At 36.0% G+C, this 23,773-nt stretch overlaps 1 protein-coding gene across 1 annotated transcript; it reads right to left on the bottom strand.

Moving 5' to 3' along the window:
* Positions 1-4,550: 4,550 nt before the first annotated feature.
* Positions 4,551-23,470, bottom strand: adra1d (adrenoceptor alpha 1D). The gene is made up of 2 exons (XM_056456769.1): positions 22,224-23,470; positions 4,551-9,624 (listed from the first exon to the last, which is right to left on the bottom strand). The coding sequence occupies exons 1-2, from the start codon at positions 23,143-23,145 to the stop codon at positions 9,071-9,073; spliced, it is 1,476 nt and encodes a 491-aa protein (XP_056312744.1). The 5' UTR covers positions 23,146-23,470; the 3' UTR covers positions 4,551-9,070.
* Positions 23,471-23,773: the final 303 nt, after the last annotated feature.

Raw genomic sequence — 23,773 nt, 5'->3', positions numbered from 1 at the left:
GCACAACAAGCGATAAAGTGCATGTAAACATTGTGATTTGGTGTTGAACTTCCTGTAAAAATGTTTTCTTCCATTATTTTTGTTTAGCCTGTAAATAAATGAAATGTCTGGCCTGCATTTATCATCTTTTTGCAGATTACGTGCAATGCAGAAAATAATCCTTAATTATTGCACTGTCTGTTGTAAAGTGCATTACAGAAGCTTTCCTTTTGTATAGAAAAGCAGAAACATAAACATTATGTGAAACATGCTGTTACGGTCAAACTCTGAGGACATACAGTATTTTAAACTCACATTATGTCCTTTTTGCAGAAAGAAGTTCTGGTATGTTCAACAAAATATGGCAGCATGAGATAATAAACACAACGAGGAACAGGAGGTTTTTGCTATTTGAGGGAAGCTGCAGTGCACTTAACTGTACATAGAGTGCCTGTCAAAAGAAACACCCAAAAGGCAAGACACATCCTCCCCTTTCCCTGTCCTAGATTAACACCCATGACCTGCAGGACATCAGTGTCAGAGCTAAAATAAATATGAGAAGAAAAAAACATATTAGGATGGAAATTAAATCACAGCCGGGATCATGTTTTCTTGATAGAATTCCTCTGAAATGACCGGATGGAGAATTGGCACCAGCTGCTCTGCCTGCTTCAATAATGAGGAAAGCAAAGATTAAGCAACTGGTGGGAGGGCATCTTTATAATCAATAATTTATATATTAATTAAACAATAAAGGAGAGAAAGATATCATCTCTGGAAAGCCCCCAAACTTTTTTTTTCTTTTTGCTTTTATGAAACATTTCTTGGTGTCCACATTTGTGGACAGTTGATTTAACTCGATTTAAGGTTCATTGATCAGTAATTTTCTCCAAACAAGTTAAAAAGCAGCAAGAAGGTCACTGGTTCGAGCCCTGGCTGGGTCAGTTGACTTCTGTGTGGAGTTTGCATGTTCTCCCCGTGTTCGTGCGGGTTTCCTCTGGGTGCTCCGGTTTCCCCCAAAGTCCAAAGACATGCGCTATAGGTGAATTGAATAAACAAAATTGGCCATAGTGTATGAGTGTGAATGTGTATGGATGTTTACAGCTGGAAGGCCATACGCTGTGTAAAACACAAGCTGGATAAGTTGGCGGTTCATTCAGCTGTGGTGACCCCTGATTTATAAAGTGACCAAGCCGAAGGAGAATGAATGAATGAATGAATGAATGAATGAATGAATGAATGAACTTGAAAGCAGTGTGAGCAGATTGACAGCCGTATAGTAACAGTGGCAACTGTTTTGCATTTCAAATTTTTGTGGCTTGATGACATCATTACAAGATGGCTGTCGGTAATAGGCATGTCCTAAATGCAGCATGCAGGCATATCTGTGAAAAAAAATTCTACAAGGATGTCAACAGGTTAATGTTTTTATTTTATTATTGTTTATGTAATGTTAATGTTTTATTTTTTTACTGTATTTAAATATTCAATCATTCATTCATTTTCACTTCGACCTAGTCCCTTTATTAATCTGGGGTTGCCACAGCGGAATGAACCACCAACTTATCCAGCATATGTTTTACGCAGCGGAAGCCCTTCCAGCAGCAAGCCATCTCTGGGAAACATCCATACACACTCATTCACACTCATACACTACGGACAATTTAGCTTACCCAATTCACCTTTACCCCATGTCTTTGGACTTCTGGGGGAAACCGGAGTACCCGGAGGAAACCAACGCGAATGTCAATGCGAAAAATGTCTCCGTTCAGCAGAAATTGGGGGAAAAAAATAAACAGGGGGGGCTAATAATTCTGACTGCTACTGTATATGTCCACATATATGCCAGAAACGTTATGTCCGCATATAGATCATAAACATATGTTCATATGTGTAAAACACATATATGTAAAACACATATAGGTGGCATATATGTCAGAAACATATGTCCTCTACATGTATAACACATATGTCCCATAAATGCCAGAAACATATATATGTGCATATATGTAAAACACATATATGTTCCATATATGTCAGAAACATGTAAGTCCCATATATGCCAGAAACATGGCATATATGGGACTTACATGTTTGTGTAAATGTTTGTGCAAAACTGTGCAAATGTCTTATATATGTCAGAAACCCTACATGTTTAGTACATATATGCCCCATATATGTCAGAAGCAAAAATGTCCACTATGTATATAACACACTGTATATGTCCCATATATGCCAGAAACATATATATCCATATATGTCAGAAATGTATATGTCCACATATATGCCCGCAATATATATGCCCCATATATGCCAGAAACATATATGTCCCATACACGTCAGAAACATATATGTCTACATACTGTATATACCAGAAACATTTATGTCCCCTACATGTATAAAACATATGTACCATATATGCAGAAACATATATGTCGATATATGTAAAACACATATATGTCTCATTTATGACAGAAACATATATGGCCCCTACATGTATAGCACATATATGCCCCATATATGTCAGAAACAAATATGTCTCATATATGTAACGTGACAGTTGGGCTTTACCACATCTTAATATATTCAGCCAATTTCTGGGTCCGCTGGGGGCACCATTAGCTAAGCATAAATCATCGAATAGAATTAAACTATTAGCATCTCACTTTTAATGAACAAATTTGTTTAAATATCTTTCCTTTTTAAATGGATAGTTCACCCAAAAAATGGCAATTGTTATCATTTCCTCAACTTTTACCAGTTAAACACAAAAGAAGACATTTTGAAGAAAGCTGAAATCCTGTAACCATTGACTTCTATAGTATTCTATAGTATTTTTCCTTCTGTGGAAGTCAATAGTTACAGGTAACCTGTTCAACAAATATTTATTTTGCTAAGGAATCAAAGAAACATTGACTTTTGTCGTTTCTTTGCCTATATGGTTTTATTTAAAATTTGGGTTGGGTGGGTAATAGTACACCACCTTTTTTAGGACTGCACCACTGAATACAAAACACATTTGTAAAAAAAATAATAATAAAACTAGATGTTTTCCACAATTTGTGCATGAAAGGGTTAAGCTAATGTTATGTTCACTTTCTTGCACAGCAGTTTTACGCAGTTGCATTTCATAGCAAATAGTATGAGAAAGAAACGTTTTTGTGAAAAGTCAAAATATACAAACGCTGAGCTGAAGGAACCCATTAGGAACTGTTATGAATGCTGAAGTTATTCTTCTGTGATCCGCAGGAAACACGGGAGGACAAGGACTCACGCTGATTTACTGTGAGTTCTCCAGAATCTTAAATAGAAAAGGAAACCCCTTTTCAGAAATAGTTATTAGCAAATACAGTGTGTTATCCTCAAGAGTCATCTTTACACCCACAAGTCTTGTCACTTTTATACTTTTATGCATAATGTGAGATAATTCAGACCGCTTTTAGATGTTGCCTGTTAACACGTTGGATTGCAATAGTCTTTGGTAATCATTTCAATTCATTTACAGCGACCTCTATCGGCCAATCTTAATTTCTCATTATCAATGGGTAAATGAATGCAGCAACAAACGATCATAGAGTTCTCAGAAAGTAAGTGTCTCAGATGTTTCTCCAAAAATGCTTAGGGTGCGAATTACAGGGGGGTTTGAGGGGATTGACACCACAAATTAAGGTTTGATCCGCCCTAAAGGACGTCAAAACAAGATGTATGAGGGTGTCTCTTTAATTCTGGGGAAAAGTTCACTCTGTTCTGTATTTTAAATAATTAAGTTAATAATTAAAATAATAAACCACCCCTATAACGGTTCATACCATTGTGAATACATAATCGCGCCAGAAAGTCTATGCGAGAAAAAAGTCATTCAACAGTCTGAAACCGGTAGATTTAGACTGATTTCTCATGAAATATGTGTTTGTTTCTACATAAAGCATAAAAGTAAAGTAAAATTAGATGCGTAGTTTCTATAGTTTGACTTAAAGTAAGCCGAAAATAGCTAATCAAGTCAGAATACACTAAATATCCCACAAAACACTGAAAACTTATATATACTTTATTTAATAAATTAGATGTAATTTAGATGAATACATAAATTTGAAGCTTGTATTACACAAGTTAACATTACTGAAAATTACTGTGAACACTTTTTCAAAGGAGCAACAGAAATCTCACGAATTTTAATTAAAAATATCTTCATCTGAGTTCCAATGACGAACAAAAGGCTTAAGGGTTTTGGAATGACTTGACAGATTATGGTTTCCTGACAAATCCAAGAACAGAATGTAACATTTGAAAAAGTCTTAGTGTTTGGTATGTCCATTTTCTTCCCCTTAAATGTCAGGAGCACTCAAGCGGCATGAACTCCAAAAGTGTAAAACCAGATAATCATGTACGCAGGGAACATCTGATTATGTTCTAAAGACCATCCTGTGCTCTATTAGAGGAACATTTGACCTTTTGAACAAAAAAGGCGCTGACCTGGAGAAAATGCTAAATCTTAAATATTTCTCATTCATATTTTTTTATCTGTAGAAAAATCTTGACAATATGAATTGGATTTAATCTCAGTGCTTTGTAGGAATAACATTGAAGAGGCCTAATTTGTGCATTCTCTTTATGTTTATATTGAACAAAGTCGGTTCATGATTTGAAAGACTCATCAAATACATAACTCCATGCTCATTTCTGATTTATTATGTTTAATATTTGTCACTGAAAGACATGGTCACATCAGCATTACAAATAAACCCAAAGCTTTTCTCAACAACACAAAAACTGAGTTGTAGTCCATTAATTATGATTTTTTTTGTTTGCTTTTTTGTGTTTTTTTTAACTCTTGGTCCTCTTGGCATGACTGAAATCTCATGGTTAAACTAAGAATAGCATGAATATCACAAAGGTTTCAATTACACTCAGAAATACTGAAAACATCTGCACAAAAATCTGTTTAAATTACAAACTGTGCCTCACATTTAAAGGTTTGTACCTCTGAATCAATTTTGAATCATTTAAAAGTGAACTGCACAGTCAACTGCGAATCACAGTGAATCATTGTGTCAAGAAAAAATCAGTATCATGGATTCAACAGTCTCCTGAATACATCACAATTAAATACGTTCACCAACTCACACCTAATGAACGACAGGCCAAAGTTATTGTAACAATCTCTCTTTGTAATTACAGTTTGAACCGTTGCTGGTCGTCGGAGAGTTTGAAACATTTGACAGACAATTTCTCAAAGGCCATAAGGACAAGACAGTACACAGAAACCCAGCAGCGATAAGCCTTTTCAGTCTGGTCCAGTGCAGATAGGCTAAGTATTTTTTTTTCTCTTCGTAATATTTCCATTCAGTGTACTTTTTCCACTTTTCAAAGTGATATATTTTAAATAATCCATGTGAATACACATTAATCTCCTTTAATGTGATGTCCTTGGGATTTCCCCATCAGATTTGCTTCTAAAAGCAAGTCATTTAAAGACATAACATGAACACAGATCATTGAGGGCGAATATATATAGACTGCCAGTCAAATTTTAGAATCAGTAAATTTTAATGTTTTAAAATAAGCTTTGTTCTGCTTTTATTTAATAAAAAAATAGAGTAAAAACTGTGAAATCGTATTGCAATTTTAAAATTCCTTATATTTGTGAATTTGTATTGTGAATTCGTATTGCAAATATTAAATAACTGTTATTTTATTAAATGTAGTTTAAAATTATATTCATCCTTGTGGTTTAAAGCTGACTTCAGCATGATTAGTGATTAGTCTTCAGTCACATAATCCTTAAACAACGCTATCTCATGGCAATTTGCAACTTTTTGATTTAGTGGCTAATGTGTGATCTCATTCGTACAGCAAAGGCGTAGATTCGCTCTTGACATTGGTGGGGACATACATCCTTATAGAGCGCATGCATTGAACAGCACAAATTCTGTTTTGCGCTTTTAAAAACATGATCAAAGTACTTAATAATATAAAATAAACACTTAACAATACAAATGGCAATCCAGTCTTATGCTGCAAAAGTCAACTTACATGATTATACTGCAGTCAGGCTTTGAGGAGGTATGAATGTAGAGAAATTTAGAAAGGTGAGTGACGCAATTTAACTGTTTTATTCCGATTATTGTTTTTCATGATCATGGAGGCCAAAATCAAAACTGAATTTCAATTAATTGCACTGCCTTAGTTAATAGTATTACAGTGAACCAGTAGCAAACTTGGTGAGTTGACGAGGATTACTTTATTTTGAAGTTGATTAAATTATTGGTAGGGACATTTCATTATTTGGTGGAAATTGGTGGGGACACGTCCCCTCCATCCATGCCAATTCTACACCCTTAATGTACAGTTTGGAATGATTTGCAGTCAGTGAAAATCTAAAAGACATCTACTGTAAGAACAGCCCAAAACTAGACTAGTTGTCAAATAGACAGATTAGACAGACTTTATAAGTGTAGTCATTAATTTCTGTTTTGTTTGATGACTAGTCTAGTTTTGGCCTATTTTTAGATGTCTACTAGATTTTCACTGAGAGCCCAAATTTAGCCTTGTTTTAGCCAAGACGACTATGTTTAGACCTCTATTAGACATCTTTCAGACATCTTTTAAAAACAAAAAATGCGTGCTGGGAAGATTCACTAATTCACTAACTCCTTTCGAGAGGAGCATGTGATATGATTGATCACGGCTAGTATCTCATCTGTAATCATTAGTAAGCCAATCAGATTATTCCAAACTCATTATAAATAGCCCATCTAGTATTGCTCCCTTATCTTTGTTTGTTGAGGAATCCCCCATCACCCACTTTTCCTCATTTATCAGGGGGAGCTCTCGAGAACTACATGATCTCGTATCCCCTTACATTCTCATTGACCAGGCGGGAGCCCTGGGCTCAATTATCTCAGAGCTCAGGGTTCTCTCCCAGGACAGCATGCCAAACCTGCTATAATTATCAAGCAATATCTATGTCTGAACTCTTGAAACTGACAAAACATAAAATAGTTACGTTTCCTCGTGAGATCAGGCTGTGCCTAAAATATTCTAGTATTACAATCTGCTCAAGAAGAAACTATTATTATTATTACAATCATTATTATTGTAGTTGTTGTTGTCAGATTGGAAAGCTAAAACAAGACCATTAAGAAGTGTCATTAAGAATGAACTTACTTTTATTCATCACAATAAATTGTTGTGTTGACTGAAAGCAAATACCAGTGGTGTAAAGCAACAAATTACAAATACTCAAATGACTGTAAGTAGTTTTATCAGTAATTGTAATTTAATAAGAATTTTTAAAAATGTGTACTTTTACTTTCCCTTGAGTACATTCTTACTGCAGTATCGGTACTTTTACTCCACTATTTTCCTTCAACCTGCAGTCACTACTTTATTTTCTTGTCTCTGGGGTTTATCTAAAGTAGAGTATTCAGTCCTGTGATTTTTGTCCAATCAAATCGCACATAAAAAGTAAATCGCATCTTACTGAACAACTTCATGCCATTAGTGCCAAAGTGTGCAAGAAGATGTCTAAAATCTTTACACGCAATGATCGAGAGATTTTATAGACTGCATGTCACTGATAAGAAGAAGAATGTTTACTGTATGAAGACTGAAATCACCAAATAATTAACAATGCACTACAGAATGTTACGTTTACACATCCATGCACAAATTACATGTAAACGCATCTGCCTTTCACAGCGTAATACTCACTATTCACTACTCTTGAGTGTTTTGGGCTACTTTTTATTCATACTTTGAATAATATTTACAACAGAGTATGATTTTTCAGTACTCTTTCCACCACTGGTAAATACCTTTATAATGTAATAAAAGAGACTGCAAAAAATTATTGTTATTTTGAACTACTCCTAAAAGTAAAATGTATCACAGTTTCTACAATACTATGGAGCAAGACAATAAAAAAAATCAGCATGGATCATTATTAGTGATTTTGCACCAATAATAGTTGATCACATTAGAACAGCAAATCCTTATATTATGGCTGGGCGATATGGCAAAAAGGCAATCTCAATGAATTATTTTCCATATTAAACAATAACGGTATATATTTCGATATCAGTTGTTAATCCTTCCAGATTTAAAGGAGTATCCCAACAATGACTAAAGCCACAAATTAAAGGGTTCATTAAATAGCATTACCTATTTTTGGTGGCCAATAATTTTTGCCGGTCGAAAATTCGGTGCATCTCTAATATCAACACACTTCTACATTTCTATTGTTGTACATTTCTGCTGTGTGATTGGCTCTTAGATCAATATAGAGTAAAAAAGGTCAAAGCTTATAATATTATCGACATAAATTTTATTGCTATCCGATAAAATATAATTTATCGGCACAGCCCTACCTCATATTACAATGTTTTCTGCAGGATCATGTGACATTGAAGACGGAGGTAATGATGATGAAAATTCAGCTTGGAATCACAGAAATAAATTCAATTTGAAACTACATTCATTTAACAAACTATTTAAAATGTAATAATATTTCACAAATTAACAGCTCTTATTGTATTTTGGATCAAATAAATGTAGTTTTAGTGAGCAGAATTGAAAAAAACAAAAAAATCTTACTGATTCCAAACATTTGGCTAATAATGTATATATACAGTTGAAGTCAGAATTATTAGCCCCCCTGAATTATTAGCCCCCCTGTTTATTTTTTACAGCTTAAAGTGACATTTACAGGCTTAACTAGGTTAATTAGGTTAACTAGGCAGGTTAGGGTAATTAGGCAAGTTATTGTATAACGATGGTTTGTTTTGTAGACTATTGAAAAAAAAATAGCTTAAAGGGGCTAATAATTTTGACCTTAAAATGGCTTTTAAAAAAATAAGAACTGCTTTTAATCTAGCTGAAATAAAACAAATAAGACTTTCTCCAGAAGAAAAAATATTATCAGACATACTGTGAAAATTTCTTTGCTCTGTTAAACATCATTTGAGAAATATAAAACAATACAAAACAAAACAAAAAAATCAAAGGGGGGCTAATATTTCTGACTTCAACTGTACATATATATAAAACAACACAGTTCCTATAGAGCTGGCAGTGGGTCAGATCCCTCAGTTTAGATGTCTGTTTCTTTCAGGCCGTAGCAGTCTGTGAGGTCGTAGATCTGGTAACCGCTCTGATCGCCGCACTCATTATAGATTCCCATTGAAACCGTGTCAATCTCTGACCTGGCCAGAGCAGATGTGGAGCTTTTGCCCGTCCCGTTCTTGATCTTATTGGAAAGGTTGTTCATTTTCTCCTTCAGCTGAAAGGAGGACTTCTGTAAAGGGGGGAAAAACCTCCAGCCCTTCAGACTAAGAGGCCTGCTCTTGCTCTGGCAGGAATATATCGAGTTACTGCACTGCTCGTGAAAGGGAAACGCAGGGCAGAAGTCTCTGTGAGGGTCCCGCTGGCCTCCCCTCATGGCGGTTCTCCAGCGCTGGTCATAGAAGCGGCGCAGGATGCGACGGCGTCGCTGGCACTGACAGCGCAGCAGACGCGTGAAGGCCCGCTGGAATTCCTTGCTGGAGCAGGGGTAAATTATAGGGTTAATGCAACTGTTGAAGTATCCCAGCCAGAAGATTACTTTGAACACCATATCAGAGGGCTTCAGAGCTGGGAAGAATGACCCTAAGGAAGCGAAGAAAGAGAGACAGAGAGGTGGAGAAACACTTAGTTGTCGACCAGAGAGATTATTTACATGGGAAATAACACTGTGGCTCAAATAAACTTAGCCTGGAGCTACCATTCTCCTCCCACGTGCTGAAAAGTTCAGATCGTCAAGTTGACCGTATTGAACCATGTGTGCCTAATTATACCCAGCAGACAGATTATAGACTTCGCACATAATTTTCCCCCCCTTAAGCTCACTGGAGAAGTGTAATGCATTTTAAATAGTATGTGGCATGTCTTCTCGCCGTCTTTTTTCTCTCTCTCTGTAGACGCAGTGTGGGAGCACTGCCAATGTGTCATTCCTTAATTCTCCTCCAAACCAAACAAACACTATTACCTTTGATAGACCGGCCACACAAGCCCATTAGTCATTATAATCAACACGAAGTGCTGTTTGCAGGCTATTTTACTGCAGTTTGACGCGTTTGTGAGTGAAGGATGTTTAAAGAAAAAACTTGATTTTGTCCATTGGGAATTGATTGGAATGTGAGAAGTAGGTGGACCAAGTGCAGCAGATAAATGGCTATTTGGCTGTTGGTTAATGTTATGCAGCGTGATTTTGAATGGAAATACAAAGTCATTTCTGTGGTGGAGCAAGTTGTTGCATTTTGCTAAAAGATTACGAAGAGTAATTGTTTGCTTTGGAATAATGTGCACCAGTTTACCCCAAAATGATCCCCACTCCTAAAAATAGATTCTTACTGGCACTGATGGTTCCATGAAGAACTGTAACGAGTCTTAGAACTTTTTAAAATCTTTTTTAAGATTCTTTTTTACTGAAAGGTTTTTTGAAGAGCAAAAATCCTCCTGAATGCATTGTTGAGGGAGGAAATGGGACATTTCTTTCTGAGCTTGTTTTTGTTAGTTAGTTTCACTGTTTGTTTTTTCTTCAGTGGCTATTTGTTGTTATTACAACTGGAATACTTAATTCTGATATGTTATTCTGGTATGTTGCTACATTATGTTATGTTATTATGTATGTATGTTATTCCCAGATTACAACCGCTGAAACAGCTCATCTGGGTACTTTGAAATATCTTGACTGTCAGTGAATACCTTTCGTATGCATATCCATATTATCTTATCTGACTTGTTGTTTTGGCTTTTTGCCCCCATCCTGTGACTGAATAATATGTAGGTTAGTATATGCTCCTTTCAGTCATTTTCGTTTCTGTCAGCTTTGCATTTTTTTAAAGAATGAACAAACTATTACAGCTCAGAACAATGTTTTGTGTCAAAATTGTACATTTTGTGCCAAGTTGCCATGTAAGAAGTGGGATAAAGTACATCCAGGTGGCGGTTATTGCAGAAAATACTACAGTTTTACACAACCGATCAGCCTGTCAGCATTTATTCTGAAATGACAACCTCCAGGATGTACTTTATCCCTCACTTGTTGTTTCGATTGTCTGGTACCATGCAGTGCACAGTGCACAGTGTTCATCTTCTCAAGATCTCTTTTGATCAGGCTTATTATCAGATTTACTCGTTTAAAAATTTTTTTTAAATATGCATGACTGCCTCTTTGCCATTTTGAAAATACAAATATTATTTAGGTAGGCCACTATGCCATTGAGAGTGATTGTATACATAAGAAAGCCGATTGGCTAAAAATATTGTTTAGGGCCAATAGTTAATCGTGACTTTTGCTTTAACTTGCACATGGTGACTACCGTCGTGCTTTTGCTAGCACTCATTCACATTCACATTCTCTCTCTCTCTCTCTCTCTCTCTCTCTCTCTCTCTCTCTCTCTCTCACACACACACACACACACACACACACACACACACACACACACACACACACACACACACACACACACACAAACATACACATGTACAGTAAAGTCAGAATTATTATCCTCCCTTTAAATTTTTTTTCTTTATTAAATATTTCCCAAATGATCTTTAACAGAGCAAGGAAATTTTCACAGTATGTCTGATAATATTTTTTCTTCTGGAGAAAGTCTGATTTGTTCTATTGCGGCTAGAATAAAAGCAGTTTTAAGTTTTTTTAAAAACCATTTTAAGGTCAAAATTATTAGCCCCTTTAAGCTATATATTTTTTTCGATAGTCTACAGAACAAACCATCATTATACAATAACTTGCCTAATTACCCTAACCTGCCTAGTTAACCTAATTAACCTAGTTAAGCCTTTAAATGTCACTTCAGCTGTATAGAAGTGTCTTGAAAAATATCTAGTCAAATATTATTTACTGTCATCATGGCAAAGATAAAATAAATCAGTTATTAGAAATGAGTTATTAAAACTATTATGTTTAGAAATGTGCTGAAAAAACATTCTCTCCGCTAAACAGAAATTGGGGAAAAAAATAAACAGGGGGGCTAATAATTCTGACTTCAACTGTAGGTATTCACCACGCACAAGTTAATGCTGGATCAATTAAAATAAATACCGGAACGCAAAATTTGAATATCTGACATTTCTCCGGAACAGAATGTGGCAAGATCCGGCTCAAATTAAGCACTGTTTGTGCACATTTACATTTCTATAGTTACACCTTATAATGAAGGCATCTTTGTAACTTTGATACCCGTTTTAAAAAGTTTTTTGCATAAGTGAAGAGCCAAAACAAATAAAAAGTTTTCAGTGTTTAAGTTAAAACTTCTGTCACATAAACATACAGTACCCTATATGCCAAATCATTCCTTTAGCTGCAGTAGGACTGCATGAGATTTGGGCTTGATTGATCTCAGATAGAATCTGTTTACGATGTGCCTTCTCTTCCCACACATACACAACTATACACTACCCGCACATTTCATCTGCCTCCGACAGACACCACATGTGTAACCAGTATCTCCTCTCTCCCTTGCTCTTTGCCCACAGGGAGCGAGAGGAGGCTGGCGCTGCATTATCTCACACATAAAACAGTTGTCATCACCCATAGCATGCATTTCAGTGTCATGAGAGGTCAGAGTCCTTCCCTGTCAGTAGAGGGATATTAAAAATAGCACCAGAGGGAATACATTGCAAGGACGGGCTGAGTAGTGCAGTCTTGACGAAACATAGTTTGATCAACAAAGAGATACGCGGCTCTCTTGGGTAGAGGTCGTCAATTGGTTGCAACTGTGACTTTGAGATGAAAGCCGGTCCCTGGCCAGCTTTTTGGTAATTATTGTGATTATGAGACACACCAGGCAGGATGTTTGGTAGCTACTGAGAGAAAACTTCCTTTTTAGCCAGAGCTTCATTTACAGTGTAGAAGCCCTAATCTGGTGCAATCTGAAGCCATTCTGTGTCACCACTGCAGTGGAGATGGATTTTATGACTATTTTCTTTCTGATTTTAACAGAACATCTGAGAAATTGTGCTAAATGGGTGGAGAAAAGAAAGCTGAGCAAAATATTTTGAGCCAGATTTGCTGTACAGGGAGCATTTGCTGTAGTCCCCCAGTACAGTAAAACCAACGATCAGAGTGGAACATTTTGCTGATGATTCATCTGACAATGTGTAAATTAAAGACACAGCAGATCATTTCTATAATGACCAGCACAGTTCTACCAAGAAAATTAATTGGAGAAGGGTTACAGAATATACTGCTGTCAGGTGTCGAGTGTAATCTCCTTAAAATACAGGCACAAAAAGGGTTATATTTGGGTATAGTTTCAGGGAATTAATCACAGAATGTCACTTTATGAAAGTATTTTGTCATTAGCAGTAACCCCTATTTCTGTTTTTAATCAGAAACAAAACTTCCACAAAAAAGGCCAACACATACACAAAAAATGTGCCATAAGGAGAACATTACCCTGATCCATCACATCCATAACAGTGTTGTTGCCAAAAATATGATCGTTATTTAGAGGGTGGACATTAAATTTTAAATATTGAAGAACAATTATATAACCGTATCACAAAACTATGTGAACTTGAGCTACAATTATTACACAATCTTGCCTGCATCTTTACTTCCAAGAACCAAAACAGCTATCTGCAATTGTAGTAAACAATCAGTCTAGCAACAAGATCAACACTGTGACAGTGCCTCTGTAATATTGACACTGAAGTGCTCTAAAGACCATTCTCACCACAACTACAAATCAGACGCAAGATGGAAGCAGTTATGCTTTTATGAATCTAGACAGATTGAGTCTGCAGTGACGTGAAAATAACACTGGTTTTAGTTAAGTGGATGAGCGGACTGATGTCCACCTTTTCCCTACACCCGATAATGCTTTATTTAAATTCTAAAAGTAACCAATAAACAATAAGTGAAGTTTTTTGAAACAGCAGAGTACAATGAGATGACATTATGAAGTTCACAATTCATCCATTGATTATTAATTCTTGTGTTCTGTGGATGTTTTCAACCACACTGGGGTGTTTTTGAGTTTTAATTTGGCCATTACTTTTTCTGTTCCAGCTAGCAAAATGATTATTGTTAACAAATTTTATTTTGATACATATTTTAAGAAAATGCTTTGAAATGTTGAAAAGAACTTAACAATACACTCTGGGCAATTTTACTACCCTTTGTTACAGTGTGTTCGAGATGAAAACATCCACTAAATTAAACTGATGTAAAGAGGCATCAGATTATTTTATTTTTATTTATTTTATTTTTTGATAATTTTGTTAATCAGACCTCAGTCCTTAATTATTTGATAATTAATTATAAATATATTATCAGGAGATGTTATGGCAAGAAAGGTTTTTATGAAGATATGTGGAAAAATTAGGTTCTAGGCTAGCGGATCTGTTGGATGTTCATTCTTTAAAATTATTGGCAGGAGCTTTGATTCAACCCCACTTTGATTATGCTACCTCATTTTGGTATAGTAGCTGCTCACAGAGTATGAAGGAAAAATTGCAAAAGGCACAAAATAAATTAGTTCGAATAATTTTAAAAAATCACCCTCGAGCTCGTTTGCACTAAGAGTTTTTTAAAGAATTGGGCATATTAACTGTTAGTAAAAGAGTATGTTTTTTAAAACTGGGAATGGTACGTAAAATGTTTAATAATGTGGTTCCTAGTTATTTGGTGAACTATTTTCAAATGGCGAGGCAACAGCATTCATACAGTACTAGGGGTTGGGATTTTAATATTTGTTTATTTAAATTTAGAAGTCTAGTGGGGAAAAATGTGTTTTTATATACAAGTGCAATCATGTGGAACAAATTACCAAAATCGATCAAGGAAATAAAAGGAGGTTAGGAGGTTCAAAAAAGCAATCAAAAGAGGGTTGTTTGATGTTTGAGGATAGTCAGTTTGCATGGTGGATGATGATGTTTTATTTTCAAATGCTATTGTATTGTGAAAAGGGTTACAACTTGAAGGGCATCCGCTGTGTAAAACATATGCTGGATAAGTTGGCGATTCAATTCGCTGTGGCGACCCCTGATTAATAGAGGGAGTAAGCCGAAAAGAAAATAAATGAATGAATGAATAAATGTATTTGTGAATAATGTTATTCCTTTGTTAAAATGTGGAGGTACTGTTTGTTTTATGCATCAACTGTATTTCGAAGCCATACTTTGTTTTATTTAACAGTGAGGACCACAATGGAAACAAGCCCAGGGCTTTATTGTGTTTTTATGCTCGACAGTTTTTATTTCAAAATATATGGGATACTGGTATTTTTGTACAGCTTGTCTAAAAACAGTCAAATAAAAATTTAATTCAATTAAATTCTGATCAAAACTACTAAATTGATTAAAAATTACAGGATTTTAACTTTTTAATTGCCAAATTGATAAATGATGTCACTGAATTGGTGGAAAAAACACACACAACTTTCCAGCCATTTCCAGCATGGTCTTAGCTGGTCAGGCTGGACAATGACATCTCCCAGCCTGACCAGCTAAAATCAGGCTGGAAATGGCTGGATACCAGCCTGGAATGGCCAAAACCCCTCTAAAACCAGCCTCATTCACCAGCTAAATCCAGCCAACCAACCATAGGCTGGTTTAAGCTTTTTTTTCCTTTTCTTTTTCTTGCTGTTTTTGTGTAATTTTAAATTATTAAAAAATGTACATAATTAAGACATATTTTTATTTTCAAGGCAGATTATCAGTAACAGCCATTTTATGATAGCTTGTTGTTTGCTCTGAGTGATTTTAGGAATCCTCTTCACTATTCCTAAGGTATAATATTAGTTTTAAAACTTAGAATTGAGACTGACAATCTGACAATAAATATTTTCTCCTAAAGCTGCAAGTTAGGAGGTGCTTTTTAGCTTTGAGAAGTTTATTTATAAACTAATTTTGAGAGCGGCTGGTCCCACATTATCCAATTTATGATTCACCAATCAGACGATTTCTAAGCCACTATAAATAGCCTAAGCTTCATATAACAGATAACTTCATTTTGAAGAATCCCCCTTCCACCCTACTCCTCCTCTCCTCCTTTCCTAGATGGGTGGCACGGTGGCCCAGTGGTTAGCACTGTTGCCTCACAGCAAGAATGTCACTGGTTCTATTCAATTCAATTCAATTCACCTTTATTTGTATAGCGCTTATACAATGTAGATTGTGTCAAAGCAGCTTCACATAAAAGGTCATAGTAAATAGGAACAGTGTAGTTCAGTTTGTAGTGTTTAAGTTCAGTTCAGTTGAGCTCAGTTCAGTGTGGTTTAATAATCACTACTGAGAGTCCAAATATTGAAGGGCAAATCCAACTCTTCTTTTGGAGAGTTTTTTGGAGAATCGCAGCTCTACAGATCCCGAACCATGCAAGCCAGTGGCGACAGCGGAGAGGGAAAAAAAAAACTTCACTAATGGCGGAAGTGAAGAAAAAAAAAAACCTAGTCCTTACCAAACTAGTCAACGTTTCTGTGCGGAGTTTAAGATTCTCCCCGTGCGCATTTGGGTTTCCCCCGGGTTCCCCGGTTTTCTCCCACCGTCCAAAAACATGCAACTTAAGTTATTAGACTAATCCAAATTGGCACCATAAACATGCTCCTAGTAAGTAGTTACAGTATCTCTCAAAAGCAATCACTATCTGTTCATTAGCTACTACAGCATGGAAGTTCTCGAGATCTACCTGAGCTCAAACTCAGCAGAATATTAGAGAGTATAAGGTAGATGATTGACCAATCAGCATTAAGCATGGAAAAAAGCTGTGCAAATAAATCAATTATAGTCAAATAATCAATCATTTAAATGTTTAATTAGGGAATATAAATATGTAACATCGAAAAGATCATACTAACATTCCAGCAGAGCTGCAAATGCCTTCAAACTGAAGCAAGCTTTAATGTCATTCAATCCCTCATTTATGTCATTATAACTCTTGTGCAGTGTACGTGTGGATGTAAGCCATGTCATATCCTTCTCTGTCCTGGTGGCTGCTGCTGCTGCTGAGGCTTTGGAAAACTAAAAACCCTCTTTAACTCAACTCGTTAATAGCCGTGATTAAGTCAGTGGAGCGTTGGGAAGAACGGGGTCAGGGACCTAAGTGAAACTCATTTTCCCTGGTTGAGCGAAACCTTTTCCCAAACCATCGACTCTAACCTCCGGGAGCAAGAAAAAGAAAAGTTGATCCCAGAATTTCATCTATACCACATGTAATTCTTGCCAATAGATGTTATCGACCACCGCTGCCCTATTTTTCCCCACAGTGACTGTGAGAGGAATACCAGCAGGGACTGTAGAAAACCTCACTTTTGAGTACCCTGGAGATAGATAAGCTGGTGGCTTTGAGGGGAAACCAGTACATTGTGGAGGATGTACAATGCCAAACATGCATTTTTAAAAAAATGCTTCTTAATTTTTTTCTAACAGTACTCCAAATGATAATTATTATGGTTCGGTTGGTTGTTTAGATACTTAAACTCCAGACAATAATGTCAGATGCACCAAAAATTCCTTTCAGTCCTATCATAAGAGACAGGGTTTTCCTTTTATTGCACACTTTTTAGCCGTTGTGACTTAATTTGGCTGTGTCTGGAACACTGAATTTAATGTCTCCACTTCAGTCTCCCATGGGTGTAGCAAGAATTAATTTTCACATTAAAGGGGTTCAATTAGGCTAATAACTCAGTTCTTTTGTCATTTCTTTATCAACTATTGTATTTTGCCTGATGATAGTACATAATATTTTACTAGTAATTTTGCAAGACTATATTCAGTTTAAAGTGCGATTTAGAGACTTAACTACACTGTATAGTAATGAAGTTTGCACTGCGTTGGTGCATTATTCTTTGGTGCATTATTCTTGTCAATAATATTATTCAGAATGTCATGATTCGCACTCATTAAATAATTACTTTGTCACATAGAGGAGGTAATCTCAATAAAAGATTATTACAAAGAGAAGTGTTCTGGATTCATAAATTAAAATCACTTACAACCAAGAAGAATGAATGAAGAATTGGACCTTTCTGTGTTTCTTTAATGGTTTGTTGTTTAGCTATAATATTGTAAATCATGGATTTTGAGCATGTAATTGATGATGATGATAATTGATGTTATTTTCCTGTGAAATAATGTTTTTTAAAGGTGAAGGAAAGTATTTCTTGAGTGATTAATTACAGTATATTGAAATGAAAATGAGATTTTTAATTATTGAGTGGCTGTCTAACTAATGACGTAATGTGATTGACTTTAAACTGATAAAAGGGTGGAGTGAGAGGATTGTGTCACACACTGAGGAAGGCATTGTGCTGAAACATCTATGTTTTGTATCAAAGAATGTAAAATAAAGCTATACAAAGTACACTGTAAAACCCAAAAAGTTAAGGTAGCTCAAACCATTTGAGGAAACCGATTGGTTAATCCTAATGAGTACTTTGAACTTCCTCCATTTAAGTTGAAGTAATGAGGTATTTAATTAACTCATCACCTTCAACACTGAGTTCAAAAATCTTTTCAAATGAGTAGAATTAACTTTCAGTAAATTTTGAGTATGACAGCACGGTGGCACGGTAGGTAGCATGTTCGCCTCACAGTAAGAAGATTGCTGGTTCAAGCCTTGGCTGGGTCAGTTGGCATTTCTGTGTGGAGTTTGCATGTTTTTCCAGTGTTTGTGTGGGTTTCCTCCGGGTGCTCTGGTTTCCCTTACAAGTACAAAAACATGTGCTATAGGTGAATTGGGTAGGCTAAATTGTCCGTAGTGAATGTATGGATGTTTCCCAGTGATGAGTTGCAGCTGGATGGGAATCCGCTGCAAAAAACATATGCTGGATAAGTTGGCGGTTCATTCCGCTGTGGCGACCCCGGATTAATAATCCACTCATTTCATTTGATAAAGTTGACTGTTAGGTTTTACAGTGTAATTAACTACACTGCATAAAAAACAAAGTTGACTCAACTTAAGATTTGAAGGCAACAAACTTCAGGACATTGTTGAGTTGACTCAACTTTCAATCCAATTACTGGACACAATACATTTGAGGGAACCGATTGCTACAAACCATTTGAGTTTAAAAAAACGAATCTAAATGAGTACTGTGAACTTACTCCATTTAAGTTGAAGCAATGAGGTATTTAATAAACTCATTACCTTCATGAGTTTGTAAATGTAAATTTTGAGTTAGCTACACTCATTTCATTTGATAAAGATGACGGTTGGCTTTTACAGTGCAACAGTGGATTCTTCTGTAGCCAAGAAAATAATAATAAAAGAAAATAATGTCTTAAGGAGGCTAATAATATTGATCTTAGCAGTTTTTAATAAAACAAATAATAAGAAAAATAATTCTGTAGAAAAATTGTCTTGCTTTGTTAAACATTACTTTGTAAATGTTTAAAATAGAATTTAGAATTGTCTTCAACTATTAGTCTTGGGTGTCCCTAGAATATGTATATTAAATTATAAATGCCTCTAAATGCCTCTTTTTAGGCAGATACATTGAGTGTGTCTCTTTAAATGCAAATTAGATGCCACCCCCCCCCCCTTCTATCCATTAGAGGACAGTACATTTACAGCTCCTGCACTGTGGCAACAATGAACAAAACATCTGTGTGCATTTTAAAGTCTTACCAGTTTAAGATCACAAATTTTCAGAGTGAAGCATGTGAAAGTCGACTGTCACACTCAAGGTTATGTCAAAAGAAAAATTAAACACACATGGTGAATGGTTATCTATCAGTGTAAACCATTTAGGAGGACATTCCATGTGTATGATTATATTAGATTAATGAATCAGCATCTCCTGGACATTGCGACAATACACTAGTAATGCAGTAACCTTAAGCATGCCTTGGGTGGGAATGATTTGGGGGTCACACTTTATTTTAATGGTCCGCTTGTTGAATTTAATTTACATTGCATGTACATGCCAACTCATTCTCATTAGATTATAAGTAGACTGTTAGATTGGGGTTAGGGTAAGTGTAAGTTGACATGTACTTGCAAAGTTTCTTATAGTCAGTTAAATGTCTGTTGAAGCAGCAGTATCAACAGATATTAAGCAGACAGTCTACTAATACTCAATTGGACCATCAAAATAAAGTGTTACCGATTTGTGTATTTCAGGAAGAAAATCTTAGATTACAATCATATTTTATTATTATTTACTTGACATATTTCAGTTACAGAATTACAAAAATATATACTTAAATAGAAAATATAGACTTTGCAGATTTCATCATGCACTAAAGTGAATTAAAAGTGCACTATTAGAAGCCCTTTAAGAAACTCTCCAAATCTTCAATGTAAAAACTCGCAATAATCAGTTAGGACTTGATTATTGCCTTAATATCTTAATAAAACTAAATGAGCCGCAACTCGTTCTTGGCCGCTTGAGGATATGGAAACCCCAAAAGAGGAGGGAGGAAATATTTTGAGATAAGATGTACTGTTACAAAGAAATGACTATAAGCCTTAGGACTACACAAAGCGAGGAGAAATGAGTGCACGCATTATGAACTCTTCAAGCCATTGCCTTTATGAAAAGAGGAAAATTGCGCACAAGTCTCGCACAGACCTTTCACTTCTGCCTTCATTATTCTGTTTTGTTTTGACAACACACAGGCCAGTATGTGCACGACAGCAGCACATCAGGGTTAAACAAGACGGCAACATTCCAGGCAATATACCTTCAAACAACAGCTCTTTTTGAATATCATTACACCAATGTAACGTCTTGTTATGAGTATATGCATTTAAACTTTTTTATTATGTAAATTATGCATTTCAATACACTTTCTTAATTCATAATGTCTAACTGGACATATTATATTATATAATATTATATTCTATTATGTGCACACAATATAGAGTCTTAGAGTTTTAACAGTAACTATCTGAACTGGTGTTTGCTATGCAAAGGCTATTATCACATACTGAATAGTATTTGACGGATTTTGCAGCTGTTCCTGCACTCTAACATGCCTCATTATATAGGCTATTTGCACCCCACAGAGCACAATGTTCTTCAAAAACATTGATACAGTACAAAGAGCACATTATAGTCTACCCTCAAAGACAATAAGGAGTAAAAGGTGGAGCTGCTCTCAAATCTTGCTCAAAACTCCGTTCATGCCACAAATGCAAACATTCAGTTTAAATAATTTTACATTATTCTAATTGTATCATAAAAACGAAGAATGTTAGCCTAACAGAGAAGTGATACTGCTTTGTTTGTTGAGAAAAGCCCAAGTCGTGATATTAGAAAGCCTAATATATTCATGATAATCTGATTGCTCTGCTGCTTTTTTCAGACATTTCACAAATTTCTGCTCCTATTTTTATTACTTATTAACACATAAATAAGGTGTTTTTATTCAACATTTCCTGTAAAATTTACTCCCAATGAATATTCAAACAAGGAATTTACTTTCGACAGATGGAGAAAATTAGCTTAAATGCTTTTTTTTTTCTCAAAGTTTGATTTCAAAGTTTTTTAAAACAGACAAAGAATGATAGCTAACCAACAAACATAGTTTGGAAACAATTTAATCTCATATGAAACATATCTATAAATAATAGCTCTTTTGGAACATACATTTCCCAGCAGTATCAAATGTCTCTGCTAGAATAGTAAGAATCAATAGCTTTGTAATTTAAGTTAAACGTCACGTAGTAATCAAAAATATGTTTGCCTTTTGTTTTATCCAGCAAGATTTCCATATTGTTTTTAGACAGAAATTCTGCTATCTGTTAATCATAATGTACAGAGTTCAGATGCAAAAACCTTGAAGTGCTGTCTGAAACTTCCTTCTAAAATTTGTCTGAGGCTCCTGTGTTCAGTAATTTCGCCTTTAAGGGGTTAAATAAATGATTTTCATTGCCTTTAATGTGAAATATACATAAACATACACCTAAACTTAACATAAACATGGGAGGATAAGTAAAATGCTCATTTTAGAAGAAGCTTCAGACGGGGTTTTTGCATCTGAACTCTTCATTTATTTTTTAAAATTATAATAATAATTTTTATAATGGATTTTTTTTTTTTTACTTTTTAAATATCACTTTGTCAGAGTTATTTCTGTCATTTCTGTTGTGTTTGCGTTTTGAGAGTACAGGAACCGAAATGAACTTTAATTTAGTTTGAATTTACTTAGCAGCCTATGGCGAGCTGCGTGTCTATTTATGCTCGTTTCGAACTCACACCAAATCACAGAACAGACAAACTTTTACGTACCTAAAGGCAAAACGAAGAAAAACGGTAGCCAACAAAGAATGAACATCCCTACGACGATGGCGAGGGTTTTAGCAGCTTTCTTCTCCCTGGAGAACTTCATAAGTCTCACGGACAGTGAACTTCTGAACGGGTGGTTTTTGGTTTTCGAGCTCGTGCTCGAGTCCTCCGGCATGCTCCTGCAATGTATCCTCAGCACCACTTCCATTGATTTATCTCTCTCCCGTTTCACCCCCGCTTCCAAACTTTTTGTAGTCCTGCGGGCCACGATGTATACTCTAATGTACATGACTAAAATCACCATGAGCGGGAGGTAGAAGGAGAATAAGGAGGAGAACAGGGCATAACCCGGTTCCTCCGTGATGCTGCAGATGCTCTCATCTGAAGGTGGAGGTTCCTTCCATCCCAAAAGCGGTCCGATTGAAATGACCATCGAAGAAACCCACACTAGCACGAGTATGACACCCGCTTTCCGTTCGGTCATTATAGTGGGGTATTTCAGGCAGTGTTTTACCCCGATGTACCTGTCTATAGATATAACGCACAAACTTAAAATAGACGCCGTGCAGCAGAGCACATCCACCGCTGCCCAAATGTTGCAGAAGACCCGACCGAACACCCAGCATCCCAGCACCTCCAGAGACGCGGAGAACGGCAGCACGATGATGCTCAGCAGAAGGTCCGCTATGGCCAGGTTCACAATGAAGAAGTTAGTGACCGTCTGCAGATGTTTGTTGCACAGCACTGAGAGAATAACCAAAATGTTCCCAACGATGGCCGCCGAGATAAAAATGGCCAGAAAGATTCCCACACCGATGACTTGAGAGTCGAGGGTGATGCCCTCACAGGTGGTGTTGCTGATGTTGGAGAGAAAGTCCGAGGGGAATTCATCCTTGCTCTCGTTCAGCAGTTTAGAAATTGTCATTTTTCAAACTCCATAAAGACGACTTTTACTGTTTCGGTCCGATAGTGTTGTCTGGTCTGTTTGTTGTGAGTTTCATCATCATCATCATCATCATCACCATTTTCATCATCACTCTGTGAAGGTGTCTTCAGATTCAGGTTCTTCAAAATGATCCAAGATATAGCCTATTTATAAGATGCTGTCTCTTAAACATATCACACCTACAATTTGATCCATTACCTGATAGATAATTGAAAGTATTCTAACACCTGTTTCTGAGGTAGAATGATCAAATAATCTTTACATAACCACAGTGGCGGTGCACTGCAAGTCTCATGGAGAGGCTACTTCTTGTGGCATCCTCAGCAAACACTCCAAACTGCATTACAGAGGCTCAACGTGGACCCCAGTGCTCCAGGTCTCCTCCTCCAGCTCTGAGAACTTGGTGACGCGTCGCACACTTACTGCAGTTCTTCTTATCACCACTAGAGGGTTCTGTGATATAATTATACATAAGGGACTGCTTTCATTTTAGAGTTTATGAGGACTAATGCCATTTTATTTAGCAAGTCTTCTAGTCTCAACAATCATGTAAAATCAGTGATATGTGCATAGCACTTTTTATAAAATATCATTTTAATACATAAAA

The sequence above is a fragment of the Danio aesculapii genome, chromosome 1 (assembly GCF_903798145.1).
Source record: "Danio aesculapii chromosome 1, fDanAes4.1, whole genome shotgun sequence".
Classification (NCBI taxonomy): Eukaryota; Metazoa; Chordata; class Actinopteri; order Cypriniformes; family Danionidae; genus Danio; species Danio aesculapii.
This window is presented reverse-complemented; position numbering and strand designations above follow the sequence as displayed.